This window comes from Podarcis vaucheri (assembly GCF_965113315.1).
Source record: "Podarcis vaucheri genome assembly, chromosome: 12".
Classification (NCBI taxonomy): Eukaryota; Metazoa; Chordata; class Lepidosauria; order Squamata; family Lacertidae; genus Podarcis; species Podarcis vaucheri.
Window position 1 is genome coordinate 15468188 of NC_138750.1, and position 21229 is coordinate 15489416.

Below are 21229 nucleotides of genomic sequence, written 5' to 3' on the forward strand. Positions count from 1 at the left end.
CTGTTTTGCATTACTTTCTATGGCAAAGCGTGCCTTGGTTTTGGAATGTTTTGCTTTTGGAACGGACTTCCGGAAGAGATTAAGTTTGAGAACCAGGGTACCACCGTATGTCCAAACTGGGTAACTCTGGTTAACGACTTCAGAGCAAGGCAGGAAACTAAGACAACTTCAAACCATGGCTCCTTATTCTGACGCCATCAGTCACACTTTCCCTGTTCAAGTGTAATGGGAAGCTATAGTTAATGGAAGTCCTGTTCATTTGAAATGTGAAACAATACAGGGTTAGAGGGAAGACCATGGATTTGTATGCCTCTTTCGAGGTCGGCTAGAACGCCAAATAAAAGTTTAGGAAAACGAAAACAGACCCACCCATTTTGCTAGACTGGGAGATTCCCATCTATGTCATCTGTTACAAATTTGCAAGCTGAATAGATAACATTTGGGCAATAATCCAGATAAGAACATAAGTCAAGACTTACACGCAAAGGGGAAAGCTGCTTTTTCCCGAAAATTTCAATCTCGCAGCCCTCTGAAGAGCTGAAAGCTTGAAAAAGTACTTTAGACAGGACCACAGTTAAAATACACTTGGATAAAACTTGGGCGTCCTTCAATAGCCACCAGCCAGTGCTAACACGAAACGCTTTTATTCAGAATAGATTTTAGTCGTGGTGGAACTTTCCCAAAGAAACAGGAATGGAATGCAAGACAGGCTTTCCCCAGCTTTTCATGCCACGACATGTCAGCAACATTGCACATACTACTGAGAGAGAAAAGGACAGATTTCTTCTCCATCCTCCTTCATATCTTATTCAAATGATGCCTTATTGCCCCTCCATAGCTTCTCCTAATCATGACTCCGGTATTATGATCTGCCCCACCCCCACAAAAATGCATATAAAGGGACAATGTTTCAAATAAATCAAGTTCTTCCCACTCATGGGGACAGGTTGATAGAAACCCAGACATTTTATCAACACAGTGGAACCTTGGTTCTCAAACTCAATCCATTCCAGAAGTCCGTTCAACTCCCAAAACCGTACAAAAACCAAGGCGCGGCTTCTGATTGGCTGCAGGAGCTTCCTGCACTCAAGTGGAAGCCGCGTCGGATGTTCGGCTTCCGAAAAATGTTCAAAAACCAGAACACTTACTTCCGGGTTTTCGGTGTTGATTTGTTCGTCAACTAAGCCGTTTGAGAACCAATGTTCCGCCGTATCGTGTTTGCGTGTGTTCAATAGGTTCTAGAATATTTAGTCCCTAAATCACCCTCAAAAGAACAAGAGAACTAGCCAGCAGCTGGTTAATATATTCCAAGAGGAAACTTACTGGATCTGTTACCATAGCTCTCATGTGCGAAGCCAGAGCCAGGAACGCCAATGTGTTGAAAACTATGGCGTTGATCACGCTGTAAATATAGTCTCTGGAGGGAAGCAGCATCACAAGGATGACCACAAAGTCGGCATAGAAGACCAGGAACCAAGTGACGACCGCACAGGCAATACCACAGCCATCACGGATAAACCACATTGTTCCCGAGGAACCGCGGCTGGGAGGTGGAACGCACTGGTCCGGTTGAAGGTATTCCGGTTTCCTCTCAATATCTCTGCATCGGTGGATTGGAGTAATCATCATAGGCTATAATGTCCATTCTTGGATCTGGAAAAAAGATTAAAAATAAATAACGGTCTTTTGTCTCATGAACTTCGTCAGAGGGGATCGCCTATAGGTCATGCAATTCTCATGAGGGAACTCTTAAAGGGAGATTCATTGGGGGGCCTGTTTAAAAAAACAAAAAGGTGGTGATTTATTGAATTTATTTAATATACCGCCCTATACCCGGGGGTCTTAGAACATCAAGATATAAAACCACAAAATACCTAATAAAAATAAAAACAACAACCCAATGTTATGTACGTAACACTTCACGACCAAACACATTTTGGTATGATGCATTAACATTAAAATTAATATGAATAAATTTGGGTTTTTATATATAGACCATTTTGGACTGATTCTTTTTTAAGTTTAAAAGATCAATATTGCACAGGGATATAAGGGGAAATTGTTAATGAAACTTGAGTTCGTCTACGAATGCTACAAGCACCTACTATTCTACCACACATGCTAGAAGGAATTGTAATTTCCAAACCACAACTGGCTTCTTTTCCTTGTAGAGGTTGATGGCAACAAGTTTTATTTTACAGTATAGGTACAATTGAGATGAGTTCTCAGGCTGTTTGGATACGCAAGTAGAATCCATAAAGAAATGTTCCATGTTGTATTACACACAGAGAGACACACAAAACTATATCCACATACAGAATCAGTTCCTGAGAACGTTCTAAAAATTCAAATGAGGAATTCTATTCCTTAATATGGGTTATATGTAATTAATGACAATCTCATTGCAAAACCGTGAGTTGATTATTCTAATTATCACTGTTCAGATGGAGCAAACACATAAATGGAAATTGCTCAAGGTCCACAAATTAAAAACTAGTTGAACAGAGCATGGGCTACATTATGCACAAGTAAGTATTCTGCATTTACTACCATTTAGAGAAGGCCGGGAGGGAATGGTTACCAAGAGGATATTTATTTTTAGCTGGAATAGGTTGGGTTTTTGTGTTTTGTTTTTAATCAATTTCCAACAAAATATGACTACGACACTCCTGAAAACAAATCTAGTGTATGAGGAAGAAAGTTGCTGGATTACTGAAATACCTATTTCTGCATTATTTTGGCATCTTAACCAAGACAAAGAAATTACATTCTGTGAAGAGACTCTTCTGTGCTACAGCTTCACGCTAGTTTTCAATGCGTTAATCATATTCAAGACTTAAATTGCAAAAAGCCCTAGAAATCCAGTAACCTCCCTTCTACCCACCACTTTAAATATTCAATGGATTTTTTAAAAACCTGTAATTTCCAATTGCCAATGGGGAAAACATTAAACACAGCAATTCTTTCTTCTCTGGCAATCACTCGTAGCTGAGGAAGATTGTCTTCCATAAAAATGGTTTTAACAATGAGTCTGCAAGTGACTATGGAGGCCAATTCTGGATCCACATGTCCTTCCACAGTGGGGACATGGGTTTCCGGGTGGGAGTTGATCACGGTGAGGGTTTGCCAAGCGTGCCTTCCTCTTAGCGCGTTTCTCCCTTGCACCCTGAGTTTGGGTGTCTTCAAAGCCCACAACACCTTTGGTAAAAGCTGTTCTCCAATTGGGGCGCTCGCAGGCAAGTGTTTCCCAATTGTTGGTGTTTATACTACATTTTTTAAAATTTGCCTTGAGACTGTCTTTAAACCTCTTTTGTTGACCACCAGCATTACGCTTTCCATTTTTAAGTGGAATAGAGTAGTTGCTTTGGAAGGCAATCATCAGGTATCCGAACAAGATGACCACCAGTCCAACAAAGCTGATGTTGAAGAATCAACACTGGTGATCTTTGCTTCTTTACGAGATTCCCGACAGCTTTGCTCACAAGGGTCATAGGAATGTGCAAGCCCACTCACCGTGACCAGGTGATGATCCAACAAGTGAGACTCAGCAATTAAACAGGTTTATCACTGACTTATGTATGGAAGTGAAAGCTGGACCATAAAGAGGGCTGATTGCCGAATAATTGATGCTTTTGAATTATGGTGCTGGAGGAGACTCTTGAGAGTTCCATGGACTGCAAGAGGATCAGTTCTTAAGGAAATCAGCCCTGAGTGCTCACTGGAAGGACAGATCCTGAAGCTGAGGCTCCAATACTTTGGCCACCTCATGAGAAGAGAAGACTCCCTGGAAAAGACCCTGATGTTGGGAAAGATGGAGGGCACAAGGAGAAGGGGACGACAGAGGACGAGATGGTTGGACAGTGTTCTCAAAGCTACCAGCATGAGTTTGACCAAACTGCGGGAGGCAGTGGAAGACAGGAGTGCCTGGCGTGCTCTGGTCCAGGGGGTCATGAAGAGTCAGACACGACTAAACAACAACAAATCACTGACTTCCGTTCGGAATCTGGGATACGGATGGTATTGTTGCTAACGGCTTTACAGACTTGCATTGCCCCCCCCCCACTCCCCATACTCAGCAAATGTCCGAATGCTGAAAATTAAAGATCAGAACACTCCACCTTTGCAGCTTCGCAACCCCCCACGGATGGCAACACTTCATCTGCAGTGATAACCACAGTGATGGCAGCTTCCTATTCCTGAAGCCAACCAGAACTACATTTGCCTCCATCCCAGAGAGGATAAAAATGAATGACTTTTTTTATTTTAAAAAAATAAAAATTAAAAATCGGATATATATTTTTTATTCAAATCGGGTTTTTAAAAATAAAATGCTTTTGGAGGAAAAATCTTTCTAAAGATTTTCTATTTAAATTACATTATTCTCAAAGATTATTTGGGGCAGTTTTTCTAACAAGAAGATATCACAGATGCTTGTTTTTGCAGTTCTCAAAAGTGTGAATTTGTGTCTGCAGAGATAACATGCCTTTTCTTCACAGGAAAAATGTTATAAAATAAACATACAGAGTGGAGGAAAAACCTTAATCCCATTGTTCCTCTGCAAATTTATATACACAGAATCTATTTTAGTTAAATAAATTGTTTAAATTGTTATTAAGGAAATGATTCTTTTTCTCCTTCCAATAAAGTACAGCAGAAAAGTTGCCCAAATATAAACAGTTAACTTAATAAACCTCGCAATAATTTCATAATTATCGGTCTATGTGTTTCTAATAGTACAACCAAATCAGTATTTTTTTATATAACTGTAAAAACTACTCTGAAAATTTATTATTCCAAAAAATGAAACCTTCATCTGGCTGTAAATATTAAGATTATACCAGGAAGACTGAGCCTTTCTGTAAAAAATTGATTTAAATCAAGTCTTACCAACTAGTGATTTAAATCGATTTGATCCTGAATGGGATAACTGTGCCCCTGAAGGACCAGGTGTGCAGCCTGGGAGTCATTCTGGACTCACAGCTGTCCATGGAGGTACAGGTCAATTCTGTGTCCAGGGCAGCTATTTATTAGCTCCATATCTGGTACGCAGGCTGAGACCCTACCTGCCCGCAGACTGTCTTGCCAGAGTGGTGCATGCTCTGGTTATCTCCCGCTTGGACTACTGCAATGCGCTCTATGTGGGGCTACCTTTGAAGGTGATTCGGAAACTGCAACTAATCCAGAATGCAGCAGATAGACTGGTGACTGGAAGTGGCCACTGAGACCATATAACACTGGTCCTGAAAGATCTTTATTTGCTCCCAGTATGTTTCCAAGCACAATTCAAAGTGTTTTAAAAGACAACTGAAGGGAAGTTTTTAATGTCTGATGCTGTATTGTTTGTAATATTCGGTTGGAAGCCGCCCAGAGTGGCTGGGGAAACCCATCCAGATGGGAGGGGTATAAATAAATAAATAAATAAATAAATAAATAAATATTTATTTATTACTCCTCTAAATCAGCCTTCCCCAACCTTGGCTCCTCTACTACTACTACTAAAGGTAAAGGGACCCCTGACCATTAGGTCCAGTCGTGACCGACTCTGGGGTTGCGGCGCTCATCTCGCTTTATTGGCTGGCATGTGGCCAGCATGACTAAGCCACTTCTGGCGAACCAGAGCAGCACACTGAAACACCGTTTACCTTCCCGCTGGAGCGGTACCTATTTATCTACTTGCACTTTGACGTGCTTTTGAACTGCTAGGTTGGTAGGAGCAGGGACCGAGCAATGGGAGCTCACCCCGTTGCGGGGATTCGAACCGCTGACCTTCTGATCGGCAAGTCCTAGGCTCTGTGGTTTAACCCACAGCGCCACCCGCGTCCCACTACTACCACTACTCTAAATCAGCCTTCCCCAACCTTGGCTCCTCTGGGTGTTGCTTGACCAAAATGCCCATAACCCCCTGCCACTGACCATGTCGGCTGTGAGCTGCACTTCCAAGAACATCTGGGAAAGCCAAGGCTGGGAAAAGGTGTCTCCAGTCTCTTGTCTGGAGACTCCAAAGCTATAAACCTAACAATCAGGAAATCATCTACCAAGCCAATGAAGGGAGCTGGGGCTCTTTCCCCAAAACCTCCCCAACCTGTTTGACCAGATTCAACACTGGGGGAAAATGCCGTAGGTGTGGGTAAGCAAAGTGCCTTCAAACCATTGTTTCAAACTCTTGCCTGCTTTTAGCCTTACAGCGCCGTAGTCCTTCTCCGATCCAGTTATGGATTATCAACCGTTTCACTTTATGGTGTCAAAATACAAGGGTGACCTTCTGGGAGCACCAATTCTTAAAGCGAGAAGCAAGAAGCACTTTGTGGTTGGAGCAAATCACTGGAACTCATTCCTGTTCCTTCACCTATATGAATACTGCAGTATTAGTTATGTAACACCTCACACAGAGCTGCTGTAAGAATGAGTAACATCAAGATAATGCACTTTGAAGGGCAGAGCTGCCTATAATCAAATAACACAGTCATGAAGAGCAAAGACTTCTTTAAGAGGAAGAGAAAAGAAAATCAGAAAATCTTGGCAGAAGAACGAACAGTCTCAATTGAAAGCAGTGCCTGTCTCTAGGCAGCAAGCATTTTAATGACTTTTCAAAAAGTCAGGGTACGTATTGACCGTAGCCGAAAGTGCCTTAAAAGTGACTGAAATTATTGGGATAATAACCGTCCCTTTCCATCCGACAAATCATTATGATGCACCTACAATATCCCCAACTGAGAAAGCCGACAGTGAAATCTCCATGCCTAATTTTCTCAAGAGGAATTAGTGACGATCGAGACAGAATTCCAGGCCTTGCTGACAAATTAAAAACCAACAAATCAACAGTTCCAGATGATATTCTCGCAAGAGTTCTTAAAGGAACTCAAATGTGAAATTGCTCATTATCTAACAAAAATATGTCATTCGCCCCTACGACTGGCAAGGACTAAAAACCAGTGGCGGAACACCAACTTTTAGAAGTGGATCCCAGGAAATTACAGGCATTAGCTTGATGTTTGTTCCAGGAAAACTGGTGGAAAGCATTATTAAAGACATAATCAGCAAGCATGTAGAAAATGTCTTGCAGGAGAAGAAACATCGTGGCTTACACAGAGTTAGGTCTTGTTCTTTCAGAGTACAGTGGTACCTCTGGTTGCGAACGGGATCCGTTCTGGAGGTCTGGCCGTATCCCGATGTTTTTGCAACCGGAGGACCGCTTCTGCGCATGCACCAGCGGCCAAACACTTTTGGGTTTGCCTCTTTTGCAACCCAAAGTTTGCGTTACCTGAGGGTAACATAACCCGAGGTTCCACTGTACTTTTAGAGTATCAATAAGCACATCAATAGGGGTGGTGCAGTAACTGGTTAAAGAATTGGAAGTCTGAAGAGTAGGGAGAAAATGGCAGTTCTCTCAAAGGAGAGGTGTGAGAATTGGGGTTCCCAAGGGTCTGTATTGGGGCTGGTGCTTTTTAAACTTGTTTTCAAATGATTGGCATTTGGGGGTTAGGAATGGGATAGCTTGGTTTGCTGTTCTGGGTGGTTTAATCCAAAAAGGACCTCTCCAAACTGGATGAATGGGCACTAAAATCAGAAATGCAGTTCAATGTAAGAGAGTGCAAACTGGTGTTCACTAGGGCAAATAACACATGACTTCACCTAGACGCTTCCGGCATATGAAGTCGCCAGGGAAAGTATCTTGGAGTTGTGGCAGATCACTTGATGAAGATGTCGACCAAGTGAATGGCAGCCGTGAAAAGATTCCACATTAGGGATCATTAGATTGAAAGTAAAACTGCCAATATTCATGGTGTGACTGCGCTGTGAATATTGTGTTTTGCTCCGGTTGCTGCATCTCAAAATGGCTGTTGTAAAAGCTGGAAAGTTTCAGAAAAGGGTAGCCCAAACGAGGGGCTGGAGCAACTCCCCTATGAGGAAAGGTTACAACATTTGGACTTAAGTGCGGGCTATGAGAGAAGCGTATAAAATTTTCCATGGTGTAGGGAGAAGGGAGTTTTTCTTCCTCTCATATAACAGTAGAACTTAGAATCATCTAAAGAAGCTGGAAAAGCCAGAATACAACAAAGGTGATTTTTGCACAATCGCCTGTAGAGAGGGTGCTGTAGTAGTACAGTTGTACCTCGGGTTAAGTACTTAATTCGTTCCGGAGGTCTGTACTTAACCTGAAACTGTTCTTAACCTGAAGCACCACTTTAGCTAATGGGGCCCCCCACTGCTGCCGTGCCACCAGAGCACGATTTCTGTTCTCATCCTGAAGCAAAGTTCTTAACCTGAAGCAATATTTCTGGGGTAGCAGAGTCTGTAACCTGAAGCGTATGTAACCCGAGGTACAACTGTAATAACAACAACAACACTGAGAACCAGCGCCGAGGGCCTTCTGGCGGTTCCCTCATTGTGAGAAGTGAGATTACAGGGAACCAGACAGAGGGCCTTCTCGGTAGTGGCGCCCTCCCTGTGGAACGCCCTCCCACCAGATGTCAAAGAGATAAACAACCACCTGACATTCAGAAGACATCTTAAGGCAGCCCTGTTCAGGGAGGTTTTTAAGATGTAACGCTGTATTGTTTTTAACACTTGATTGGGAGCTGCCCAGAGTGGCTGGGGAAACTCAGCCAGATGGGCGGGGTATGTATAAATAAATAAATAAATAAATAAAATATTTCTACCCCGCCCATCTGGCTGGGCTTCCCCAGCCACTCTGGGCGGCTTCCAACAAAATATTAAAATACCGTAATACATCAAACATTTGTAGCACTTACATCCTGCTTGTGGAATACTGGGATTCCTGTATATTTTTCACCGTATCTCCTCGCAAACATGAAGGTTAGGGGCTAGGAATTCAAATACAACCACCAGCTTAAAAAAAACAACCACCTGTGTGGAATGCCAGAAGAAAGACAGACATTCCTAGTCACCGTATAAACCTTGCTTTTTCCAATTACACTGAGTAAAAGCAAATTAATTCAAGGCTCAGTAGGTAATGGCTGCAAGTCTGGAACCTACTCTCATGTCTTTAAAAAAAAAACAACCAAAACATTTTAATATCGCTAAAAGCCACTACCAATTAACCACAAACATCCAGCCTCCAAAATATAGTACAAAACCGAATGTAAAGGGTTACCTAGCAACCAGGATACAGGGCCAGCTAGGACCTTTGGCTGTGGGATTGGGAGAAGGGGGCATCAAACTTCTGGGCCTGATAAGGATAATATCACCAAGGAGCCTTTGATCCTCCGCATCTTGGCTGGGGAGAAGCTGGCCATTCCTGAGAAGATATAAAAATGATCTAAATGTTCCCCAAGGTATTTCCTTTCCTGCAACTGTTAGCCTTCAACAGCGCCTTTGTTGACATAACATAGGTGCGCGCACACGGATGCCCAAATAGTCGGCCGGCTTGGAACTAAAGCCAATTTGCTTTTAAATACCGTATTTTTCGCTCTATAACACGCACCCGACCATAACACGCACATAGTTTTTAGAGGAGGAAAATCCGTAGGCATGCCACCCGTAGGCATTCCCTCCATAACACGCACAGACATTTCCCCTTACTTTCTAGGAGGAAAAAAGTGAGTGTTATGGTCCAAAAAATACGGTAAGTCAGTTTTGCCACTAGCATGCATGCTTAAACTTTTCTGAGACCAACTGCTTGCATTCAAGAATCCAGAATCTCTGCATCGCCGAATTTGGTGATTCAGCCAAGAGTAACAAATTCACAAATAGCAACAGGTGCTTGCAAAGGTATTAGTTAACATAGCAAATATATCAATAAACTCTCCTTTAATATCCAACAGAGGGTAATATCTCTCTCTCTTTTGTTTTATTTATTTAGGGTTTTTGCTATTTTGGGTGCTGCCTCCCTTTCTATTGTAGTCACTTCCTTTTCCCAGAAAGCCAGGTATAGGAAAATCACAGAACCCGTCGTCTGATATGCAGTGCCACAGAATAAGTCTTCAGTTGGCTATACTGTTAAGAGATTTTTTTAAAAAGATTAACTGCAGTGGGAAAGGAGGAGGTGATTTTAGTTGGGATCGTGGCTGGGAAGGGACCTGGTGTGCTACAGGGCCAATGAAAATTGGGAAATCGACACATCTAGGTTTTAAAAAATGTAAACCTCCTGATGTGGCTACTAACCATGCAGCTAATGTAACAAGTAACTTGACCCCTACTTAGTTCCATCTTCAAGAATGAACGCACAAAAGCACCTTATATTAAAGTACTGCTCTACCACTCAACCCAATATTGTCTATGCTTAGTTAGTGGCAGCTCTCCAAGGTATCATTAAAGCCATGGTTTTCCCAGTAGTGATGTATGGAAGTGAGAGCTGGACCTTAAAGAAGGCTGATCACTGAAGAATTGATGCTTTTGAATTATGGTGCTGGAGGAGACTCTTGAGAGTCCCATGGACTGCAAGAAGATCAAACCTATCCATTCTTAAGGAAATCAGCCCTGAGTGTTCACTGGAAGGACAGATCCTGAAGCTGAGGCTCCAATTCTTTGGCCACCTCATGAGAAGAGAATACTCCCTGGAAAAGACCCTGATGTTGGGAAAGATGGAGGGCACAAGGAGAAGGGGATGACAGAGGACGAGATGGTTGGATAGTGTTCTCGAAGCTACCAGCATGAGTTTGACCAAACTGCGGGAGGCAGTGGAAGACAGGAGTGCCTGGCGTGCTCTGGTCCATAGGGTCACAAGGAGTTGGACACAGTGGCTTAGCGTGGGGGGTGCAGGGGGGGCCGGCCGCACCGGCCACAACATTTGGGGGGGCGCGCTCGCACTTGCAGCTCTCTGCCCCTACCTGGCTCACTCACTCTCTCTCACTGCTGTGCTGGCTGTGCGAATCCGATCCAAGCCGCCGGGTCGCTGCCCACTGTGGAGGGGGGGGGGGTGCCAGGCGTGCGGTGCGGAGAGAGCGAGGGACTATCTGGGGGAGGGACAGTGCAGCGGCCGCCCAGCACAGCGCTGAGCGCGGGAGAGAACCACACCAGACCAGACCAGGCAGCAGCAAGAAGAAGCTGGCAGCGGCGGCAGGTTAGGGGTTAGGGGGCGCAAATTACTTGCCTTGCCCCGGGTGCTGACAACCCACGCTACGCCACTGGTTGGACACAACTAAACGACAACAACTCCAACGTATCAGGGCCAATCCCATTGCCAGCTCAAGTCCTGAAGATGCAGAAGTCTCCTGCTCTTTGATTTTTCATATTTCCAAAGATGCTCACCTACTTTCCCAATCACTGCTTTGTAGCTTGAGTCCTCCCCAAGCAGTCTAGATATTTATAGCTTAATTAACAGTGTCCTGCTTCTTTGCTTCATTTTAGAACAGACTCAGTGGGTAAACGTCAGCTTGTCTATAGGAAAATCTGTTTTATTTTTCTGCTGCAAAAACACACAGGGTGGCCCGTGCAAATAATAATAATAATCCCTTCCATCTGCTTTTTAAGAACAGCTAGTTGAAATTTGCTTTTACTGACTCCGAGATCAATGCTGTGTTAAGAGACACAAGCTCCCCATTTTCATGTACACGGTTTCCCCCCTCTGTGCTAGTTGGCCTTTTATTTTATTTTTAAATGGCTTTTTATACGTTCAGTATTTAAATTTCTTATGTACAATATAAAATAATAATCTGCTTGGAATTAAGAAGTGCTTCATAGGGCACAGAAAAAGATGGGGTTCCTATACTCCACTACGAAATGATCGTGTCTTTTCTGTAAAATTTAAAGAACATTTTGTCTGAAAATAAATTTACTCAAGAGGCCTCGAGCAAACACGACTCCCACGTACAAGATTGTTCAGATCCTTCAAAAAAACTCAAAACAAATCGCAGAAAATCTATGGCATAAATACAGGGACTAGTTTTTTCTGTAAAATGCGTAGCAGCCCAGAACAGGGTGCTTGGTATAAACTGTGTTCACTTATATGGTACAGTGGTACAGTGGTTCTCAAACTTAATCCCTTCCAGAAGTCCGTTCCAAAAGCAAAGCGTTCCAAAACCAAGGCGTGCTTTCCCATACAAAGTAATGCAAAATGGATTAATCCGCTCCAGTCTTTTAAAAACAACCACCAAAGCATGAATTTAACATGAATTTTACTATCTAACGAGACCATGTATCCATAAAATGAAAGCAATAAACAATGTACTGCAGTCATACAATCCATCAATCAGTAGCTGAACTGGTTTCCACACATTCACAAAACAAAACGAAAAGAGCCGCAAAAATACAAAATAAATAGCAAAAAAAGACAGACCTCAGTATGACACTCAAACGGAGCATGTTCAGCTTCTGAAAAAAGTTTGCAGTGTTTGGGTTCCAAGTTGTTTGAGTACCAAGGCATTTGAGAACCAAGATACCACTGTACTTGAATTCATACTGGATGCCATATGTAACCTTGACCTGGGATCAGATGCTGAGTCCTCAGAGGGCAAACCAGACATCAAACATGTCAAAAACATGTCTTGCGTGCTGAGGATCCACTTGATGGGTCATCCGGGTCAATGAGTAAGATGTCTGCTTATGAATAAGCAATCCCTGGTGTGCCTTCTCTGCCAGGAGGTGTGACTTAGGCAGTAAGAATATACAGTCGTACCTTGGATCCCGAATGCCTTGGAACTCGTACATTTTGGCTCCCAAATGCCGCAAACCCAGAAGTGAGTGTTCCGGTTTGCAAACCTTCTTTTGGAAGCCAAACATCCAACGCAGCTTCCGCGGCTTCTGATTGGCTGCAGGAGCTTCCTGCAGCCAATGAGAAGCCGCACTTTGGTTTCCAAACGTTTTGGAAGTCGAACCGACTTCCAGAACGGATTCCGTTCGACTTCCAAGGTACGACTGTATAAAGCAGGGTTTATTATGCCTGGGCCGATCAGTCCCGTGGAGATTGCGCGTGCATGTTTTTCGGCATCTGCGCAGGTGTGATTTTCAGTGTCTGTGCATGCACAGATGCGATTTTCGGCACTGCAGAAGCGAATCCCCGTGCTGCGCCGCGCCGGTTTAGCGCTGTGCATGAGCGGGAAACTCGGTTCAGGGGTGGCTCGTGGGCCAGTCAAACGACCTCCACAGGGCGCTTCCGGCCCATGGGCCTTAGGTTCCTGACCTCTGGTATAACGCCTCCCTCTTCAACAAAAACCAACAAATGAATAGAACCTACCCATGTGACACTGACACAAAACCTTACGCATACACTATGTAGAAGAATGAAAGTTTACTTCTCCACCTGTCTTCTCCCCCAACTTTATACTGCCTATAACACTGGTGACTCACATCAAACATGAATGATCTGTAGAAAGAACTCTATGAACTTCTTTAATAAAAAACAAAATTTAAAAAATAAAGCCTCCCTCTTGAACTTTCCAGTTGCTAGAAACAACATAAGTCTTTCACTTCTTGGTGAAATATTAGATTGTTTCCCGATCATGTTTTGTTTTCTGTTTTTTAAAAAAATATTTTTTATTAGTTTTCAATTACAATAGTGCAATAAAAGCCCCATTACAACAATGCCAAATGATGCTACCATTAATAATGCCAATCACTCAAAAGCCAAATTGTACAATTTAGGTGGGAGAATTGATGGTTTGGCGATTTACTCTATTTCTGCGTTCCAAAATCTTATAAATTTCCATTACACTTCCAGTCAGAATCACAATCCCTTATACCGCAGCTGCAATTTTAACGACTTCCATTCGCATTAACACCTTAAATGATTTATAGTCCTAGAGGTAAGGTATTCAAACTCTCTCTTTGTTGTTCTTGTGTGTGGCAATTTATTCTGCCCTTGATGTTTCTCCCTGTCCTTGTAAAATATTATGTCTATCTTTGGTCAGTTGTTGCTGTTCTCCATAATGCCTTGGGCTCTTCTTCCGATAATATCTGGGAACTACAGTACCGTATTTTTCGCTCTATAAGACGCACCAGACCATAAGACGCACCTAGTTTTTGGAGGAGGAAAACAAGAAAAAAAAATTCTGAATCTCAGAAGCCAGAACAAGAGGGATCGCTGCACAGCGAAAGCAGCAATCCCTCTTGCTGTTCTGGCTTCTGGGATAGCTGCGCAGCCTGCATTCGCTCCATAACACACACACACACACACACACACACACACACACACACACATTTCCCCTTACTTTTTAGGAGGGAAAAAGTAAGTCTTATAGAGCAAAAAATACGGTAATTCTCTGTGCTTGTCCTTGGCTTTGTTGCTCCTATATTGCACATTGAATCCCACTCTCCTGGGCAGGTGTTTTGGTAAAAAGCTTTATCCTCTAGGACTCCAGGTCCTGAGGGCATCGCCAGAGCATAACCTTGCGAATAAGCCAAAATCAAACCTTGCGAATAAGCCAAAAGAAGATAACTAGCCTGCAAACAACTTCTCTAGCCTACCAAGGGATTAGCAGCCTGTGTTTCCATGCTGAATATGGAGAAAGGGAACCTGTCTTCCTTCTCTACAGTCAACATGAAAGAGTCTTCTACCAAGTGGATTAGTGGCGAAGCAACAGAGCAATATTCTGCAAATCTGCTCCATTTCTGGGCCGGCTGCAGAGGAAAGGGCTTTGCTTCTAACACGGCTAATACAGATTTCATCTCTCTTTTGCCAACCTGCTTGTCTTCGTGGGATTTCCAGGTGCCTATGGCTGGCAGGTGAACCATGAGCTTGCCAGGACACTCCCTTAACCTCCGAATTGTGCAAAACGGAATGGGAAACCACCATAAAATGAGATGCAAGTGTAGCAGCAACTCATTACTTGTCGGTACAACTAATTATTCCAACCACTAGAGAGAGAGAGAGAGAGAGAGAGAGAGAGCCCAGCAGAGCAAACATCCCCATAAATATACCTCAAGTTGAGGCAGGTGCCTTCATTTACATTTAAGAAACGCCCCAAACTCTGTGATCCACCAAGAGTTTGTGAACGGTGCCAATAGCTCAAATGTGTGTGCTTTTTTTTAGGCATAACAGCAATCCTACTGTATCAGAACATCTAGTCTAGCATCAAGTTTCTCACAGCAGCCAGTCAGAGGATAGACAACTTTCCTTTGTATTCAAGCTCCAACAACTAGTACAGTGGTACCTTAGTTCTCAAACTTAATCCGTTCCTGGAGTCCGTTCCAAAACCAAAGCGCACTTTCCCATAGAAAGTACAGTGGTACCTCGGGTTACATACGCTTCAGGTTACAGGCTCCGCTAACCCAGAAGTAGTACCTCGGGTTAAGAATTATGCTTCAGGATGAGAACAGAAATTGTGCTCTGGAGGCGCAGCACCAGCGGGAGGCCCCATTAGCTAAAGTGGTGCTTCAGGTTAAGAACAGTTTCAGGTTAAGAACGGACCTCCGGGACGAATTAAGTACTTAACCTGAGGTACCACTGTAATGCAAAATGGATCAACGTGTTCCAGTCTTTTAAAAACAACCCCTAAAACAGCAATTTAACATGAATTTTACTATTTAACGAGACCATGGATCCATAAAATGAAATCAATAAACAATGTACTGTACTATAAAATAAATTAAACAGTGCTGTAGATGATAAAAAATAAAATTCATTTTCCCCCTTACCTGCACTGATAGTCATTGTTTGGATGGGGGGGCTTTTATCCATTTCCACAGCCACACAGTCAATCAATCAATCAATCAATCAATCAATCAGTAGCTGAACTGGGTTCCACACAGGCACAAAAACAAATGAACCAGAAAAACCCAAAAAACAAAAATGCAAAATAAATAGCAAAAACAAATGTGCCAAACTTTATCCGTTCCGAAAGTCCGTTTGACTTCCGATATGTTCAAAAACCAAGGCACAGCTTATGATTGGTGCAGGTGCCCCAGAAACAATAGCCGACAGCCGCATCAAATGTTCAGCTTCCAAAAAACGTTCAAAAACCGGAACACTTACTTCTGGGTTTTCAGCGTTTGAGAACCAAGGCATTTGAGTACCAAGGAACCACTGTATTCAGAAACATGTTCTATTCATGGCTAATAGTCGCTGGTCTTGTTGGCAAAAAATGAGAAGGCAAGCTTACTGGAATATGTTGTCTCCAGAGGAGGAGTGTGTAGCCACCCTACGCTTCCTCGATCCTTTTTGTCCCTGTTCAGCACCCAGCTAAGCCAAGGTTTGGTTTAGCATGGCTTCAAAACTCAAGAGTTCTCCAACCCAGCTGCAAGCTGCAGCCAAAGACAAACCTTCGGTTGGTGATTTAAATCACGCAATAAAATGCGATTTCGCTCAGTCCACACTCTGCTCTATGCCATATTCATGCAATCGCTCATTTTATCTGAGCCTTGTTAATACTTGTTTTGTGTACATTCAATTGTAAGATAAAATATATGCAAAGGGACTTGACAGGAAGTCAAAATAGAAGTAAGATAAAAGGAGAAATATTTATTTTCATTATTATTATTACTATGTGTTTGTGCGGGTGTGTGTTTTCTATGGAATGTTTGGGAGGAAATATGGTAAATAACAAATAACAAACAAAATATTGATGTGTGTCATTTTTCTTTCTCAATTATATGTTGTGGTAGTATGGTTGTAATGTTTTTTGTAACATAAAATCATTCAATAAAAATTATTTTTTAAAAAATAATATTAATACTGGTTTCTTCCAAATGTCCCGAGGATATTCAATCATCCTGACTTCAACTTGCTTTAAACTAACCCTCTGATATATTTTTTTACAAATGACTCCTTTAGAAATTCAGTGTTAGCCTGTCGGACTTTCTAGGCAAGCTTCCACTTTCATTGCAGTTGAATTTGACAGTGTGGCCCTTGTTTGCAAGCAGAGTGACATTGGTTGCATCTTGCACTAGATTCTAGCATCACTCGGGATTAAATCCTGGACTGGTTCAAGGACATACAGCAGATTGTATACATATTCACTCCCTTTTTTCAATTGGAATTACTTCCAGTTAAGTATGCAGAAGCTAGCAGAGTTTCCCAAACTTGGGTCTCCAGCTGTTGTTGGACTACAACTCCCATCATCCAGGAACAGTGGTCAAGGATGATGAGAACCATAGTCAAAAAACCAAGTTTCGGCAACCCTGGAGCATTCTATTTTGTCCCCTTGACTTTAATTATTTTTTAAGTGAAGGGAGTAGATTAAGTCAGACTACTATAGAATTCAGAAAACTGGTCTCAGACATTCAAATACGTAATCTATACAATCAACATGTGCGTAGTCTTGGAAGTAACATTAAACCACTCCAGTATATTTACAAAAGGAAGAAGAAGAAGAAGAAGAGTTTGGATTTGATATCCCGCCTTTCACTCCCCTTCAGGAGTCTCAAAGCGGCTAACAATCTCCTTTCCCTTCCTCCCCCACAACAAACACTCTGTGAGGTGAGTGGGGCTGAGAGACTTCAGGGAAGTGTGACTAGCCCAAGGTCACCCAGCAGCTGCATGTGGAGGAGCGGAGACGCGAACCCGGTTCCCCAGATTACGTGACTACCGCTCTTAACCACTACACCACACTGGCTCTCAAATCAAAAGTATTTAAAAAGTAATGAGAGTCTAACACACCACCTATAATAAACAAAATCAATAGCCATAATTTATGTCTGTAAAAGTATAATCATGCATTTGATGCAACACTTGTTGCCTGAGAAAACTCACACAAGCAAGATGCTACAGTTTATTTTTTTCTATTTGCCCACATGAATACTGCTGTGCTATCTGAACAGATCTGCTTATCTTCATAAATCAGACAGACCTAGAGCCAACATTTGTGCATATAAATCTACTCTCAAGCCAATACTCTATAGAGGCAGAATATAACTTTGTGATTGTTGCTATGTAGCAACAAGCTTGGGGTAAAAAATAAAAAATAAAACACGTATACAGTATTTCTGAAGGAAGCATGCAAACAGAAGCACTGTATTTAAAAGTAACAACCCTTAAGGGGGAAAAAAAGATTTTTAAATCTTTGGACTTCAGAGTCAAGCGTTATTCTACTTAGCCTCCAAGTTTAATTGTCTAATCAACAGACTGGGAGCAGGAAATATGGCTATGATGCGACAAGCTGTAGAAAACTGATTTCCACTGCACAAACACTACTTCTCCTCATTTCCACAGATAAAACTTTGAAGGAAGTGGAGAAATTAACAGCATAAGGATGAGGACCAATTTTCTTTAAAAAAAAAAAAAAAACACCTGCCACCCAAATACATTGTTTTCTGCACTGTATAACATACAGCTTAATGCTAAGGTCTTCTTGTACCACAACGATTCTGGTATTTCAGGCACATTCAGACAGTTGCGCAGCTAGATGCATGAGTGCCGCATTTTTATAGGACAGGGTTTGAGTTTTATTACTTCAAAAGACGCAGTTACACACAACAACGCAAAAAGCATCAGAAAACAAGACTCGTGGTGCCTCTGAAATGCCTGTAAATGATTCAGTCATGTGCTAGAAGCACACAAAGCAGTAACAGAATAATCCCTAGCAGAAGCAAGTTGCAGAACGTACCCATTTTTTAACAAGACGTTTGGAAAGCTGTACTTCTTGAGTAGGAGGTTAGAATTAAATATTAGCCCTTGGGATCACCAATGCAAACTGTTATCTCCTAGGTTAATAACCTACGCCCTGTAGTTGGGGTTAAGTAGTAAATGAAAGGTTTTGGAATTATGTATTTTTCATACAGAGTGGCAGGAAAACTGCCATGCGGGCAAGACTGCTATGTATTCCATGTGTGCCGTTGGAGAATCAGTATAATACAGCTGTACCTCGGGTTAAGAACTTAATTCGTTCTGGAGGTCCGTTCTTAACCTGAAACTGTTCTTAACCTGAGGTACCACTTCATCTGCCGCTGCACAATTTCTGTTCTCATCCTGAAGCAAAGTTCTTAACCCAAGGTAATATTTCTGGATTAGCGGAGTCTGTAACCTGAAGCGTCTGTAACCCGAGGTAACACTGTACAGTGGATGCTCTGGTTGCGAACATGATCCATGTGGGATGCACGTTCGCAAACCGCATCTGCGCGCGCATGGGTTGCAATTTGGCGCTTCTGCACATGCGCAAAGCGTAATTTAGTGCTTCTGTGAATGCGCGACAGCCGAAACCCGGAAGTAACCCGTTCTGGTACTTCCGGGTTTCAGCGGGTGCGTAACCCCCAAAAAAACGCAACCTGAAGCGGCTGTAACCCAAGGCATGACTGTATATGTAAACTCAACTGTCATGAAGAAGAAGAATATTTATACATACATACATACATACATACATACATACCCCACCCATCTGACTGGGTTTCCCCAGCCACTCTGGGCGGCTTCCAACCAAATATTAAAAACACAATAAAACATCAAACATTAAAAGCTTCCCTAAACAGGGCTGCCTTCAGATGTCTTCTAAAAGTCAGGTAGTTCTTTATTTCCTTGACATCTGATGGAAGGGCGTTCCACAGGGCGGGCGCCACTACCAAGAAGGCCCTCTCTCTGGTTCCCTGTAGCCTCACTTCTCGCAGGGAGGGAACCGCCAGAAGGCCCTCGGCGCTGGACCTCAGTGTCCGGGCTGAACGATGGGTGTGATGCTCCTTCAGCTATACAAGGCCAAAGTCGTTTAGGGCTTTAAAGGTCAGCACCAACACTTTGAACTGTGCTTGGAAATGTACTAGGAGCCAATATAGGTCTTTTAGGACCGGTGTTATATGGTCTCGGCGGCCACTCCCAGTCACCAGTCTGGCTGCCACATTCTGGATTAGTTGCAGTTTCAAAGGTAGCCCCACGTAGAACACATTGCAGTAGTCCAAGCAGGAGATAACCAGAGCATGCACCACTCTGGCGAGACAAAAACATGATCGAAATGAGCAGTTTAAAAACACAGGAGGATATCTTCTCCCTGTGCTCCTGGATTTATCAGAAACAGAAAACCCTGTTTTCCAAACTATTGCAATTGGAAACAGATGCCGCAGGGTATAACATCTAGCCACTGGTATATCTCTTAACCAGTCATAGCAAAGCAAGGTAATAAAGCCTTCATTGTCCAGAGTTGTGGAGAAGACCAGAGATAAGTTATCTCCTGTAATTAAATCTCCTCTATTCACCTGCCTTCTGAGGGCGAAGCAAGAATCACAAAGGTGCTCTCTATCCTGGCTCCTTGAATTCTCAACTCTTCTGCAGAATCTGCTAACCAGGGTTTGACACATCTGTGTGATTTAAGGCGATGTCCAAAATATTGATCAAGTGTTCTGAGACCATGTCCGCATACAGTCATACCTTGGATCCCGAACGCCTTGCAAGTCAAATGTTTTGGCTCCCGAACGCCGCAAACTGTTCCGGTTTGCGAACATTCTTTGGAACCCAAACGTCTGAAAGGGCCTCTGATTGGCTGCAGGAGCTTCCTGCAGCCAATCAGAAGCCGTGCTTTAGTTTCTGAACATTTTGGAAGTCGAACGGACTTCCGGAACAGATTCCGTTCAACTTCCAAGGTGTGGCTGTATGTAGATTTCCATTGGTACATAATGCATTGTACTGCTGAATCATCCTTTATCATCAACTGCCTGTTTATCTTTGTCCAACTGCACTCCCCACTCCTTCCCTAGTTCTTTGCTAATCCCACCCCCCTAAAAATCATATACTGCTTTGTAGCTTTTACTGAATCTGTTTACTGATCAGTGTTAGATATATAAGCTAATCCACCAAATGGTACCTTAAACCTAGGTTCCAGCTGCCACAACGGAATGTCTAGGTGCTGCCATAATAATAATGACAACAACAATAATACTAATAATAGTGTTCATTTCTATATTGCTTTATATTTTAAAGAAAAAAACTCAAAAGTGGTTTACAACACATTTAAACAACCCAGAATAAACCAAACTCAAGCTTCAAGGAAAATATTTCAGATCCTTCTCTAAGTGACATTTTGCTTTCCCCGTGTTTATTCACCTACTTAATTTATAGAGCTGCCCCATAGCAAAAGTGCTCCAGGAAGCCAGTGTATTGTAGTGGTTAGAGCAGAGATAGGCAACCTAAGGCTCAGGGGCAGGATGCGGCCCAATCGCCTTCTCAATCCGGCCCGTGGACGGTCCGGGAACCAGTGTGTTTTTACATGAACAGAATTTGTGCTTTTATTTAAAATGCATCTCTGGGTTATTTGTGGGGCGTAGGAATTCATTCATTTTTTTTTCCTTTTCAAAATATAGTCTGGCCCCTCACATGGTCTGAGGGACGGTGGACCGGCCCACGGCTGAAAAAGGTTGCTGACCCCTGTCTTAAAGCTTATGGGCAGTTTGCATCCGGGCTTTCAGCTCAAACACC

The 21229-nt window shown here is 42.8% G+C and overlaps 1 protein-coding gene across 4 annotated transcripts in view; it reads right to left on the minus strand.

The window, feature by feature from the left end:
- ZDHHC3 (zDHHC palmitoyltransferase 3) overlaps nt 1-21229 on the minus strand; it is a 48043-nt gene that overhangs the window by 19689 nt on the left and 7125 nt on the right. For 3 of the 4 annotated variants that reach the window (XM_082193123.1, XM_082193125.1, XM_082193126.1), the window contains exon 2: nt 1324-1653. In XM_082193123.1, the coding sequence (XP_082049249.1) occupies nt 1324-1629 (306 nt within the window). In that variant the 5' untranslated portion in view covers nt 1630-1653. Of the gene's footprint in view, nt 1-1323; nt 1654-9115; nt 9260-21229 lie in introns of all 4 variants that reach the window. The other variant, XM_082193124.1, reaches the window with a different exon arrangement.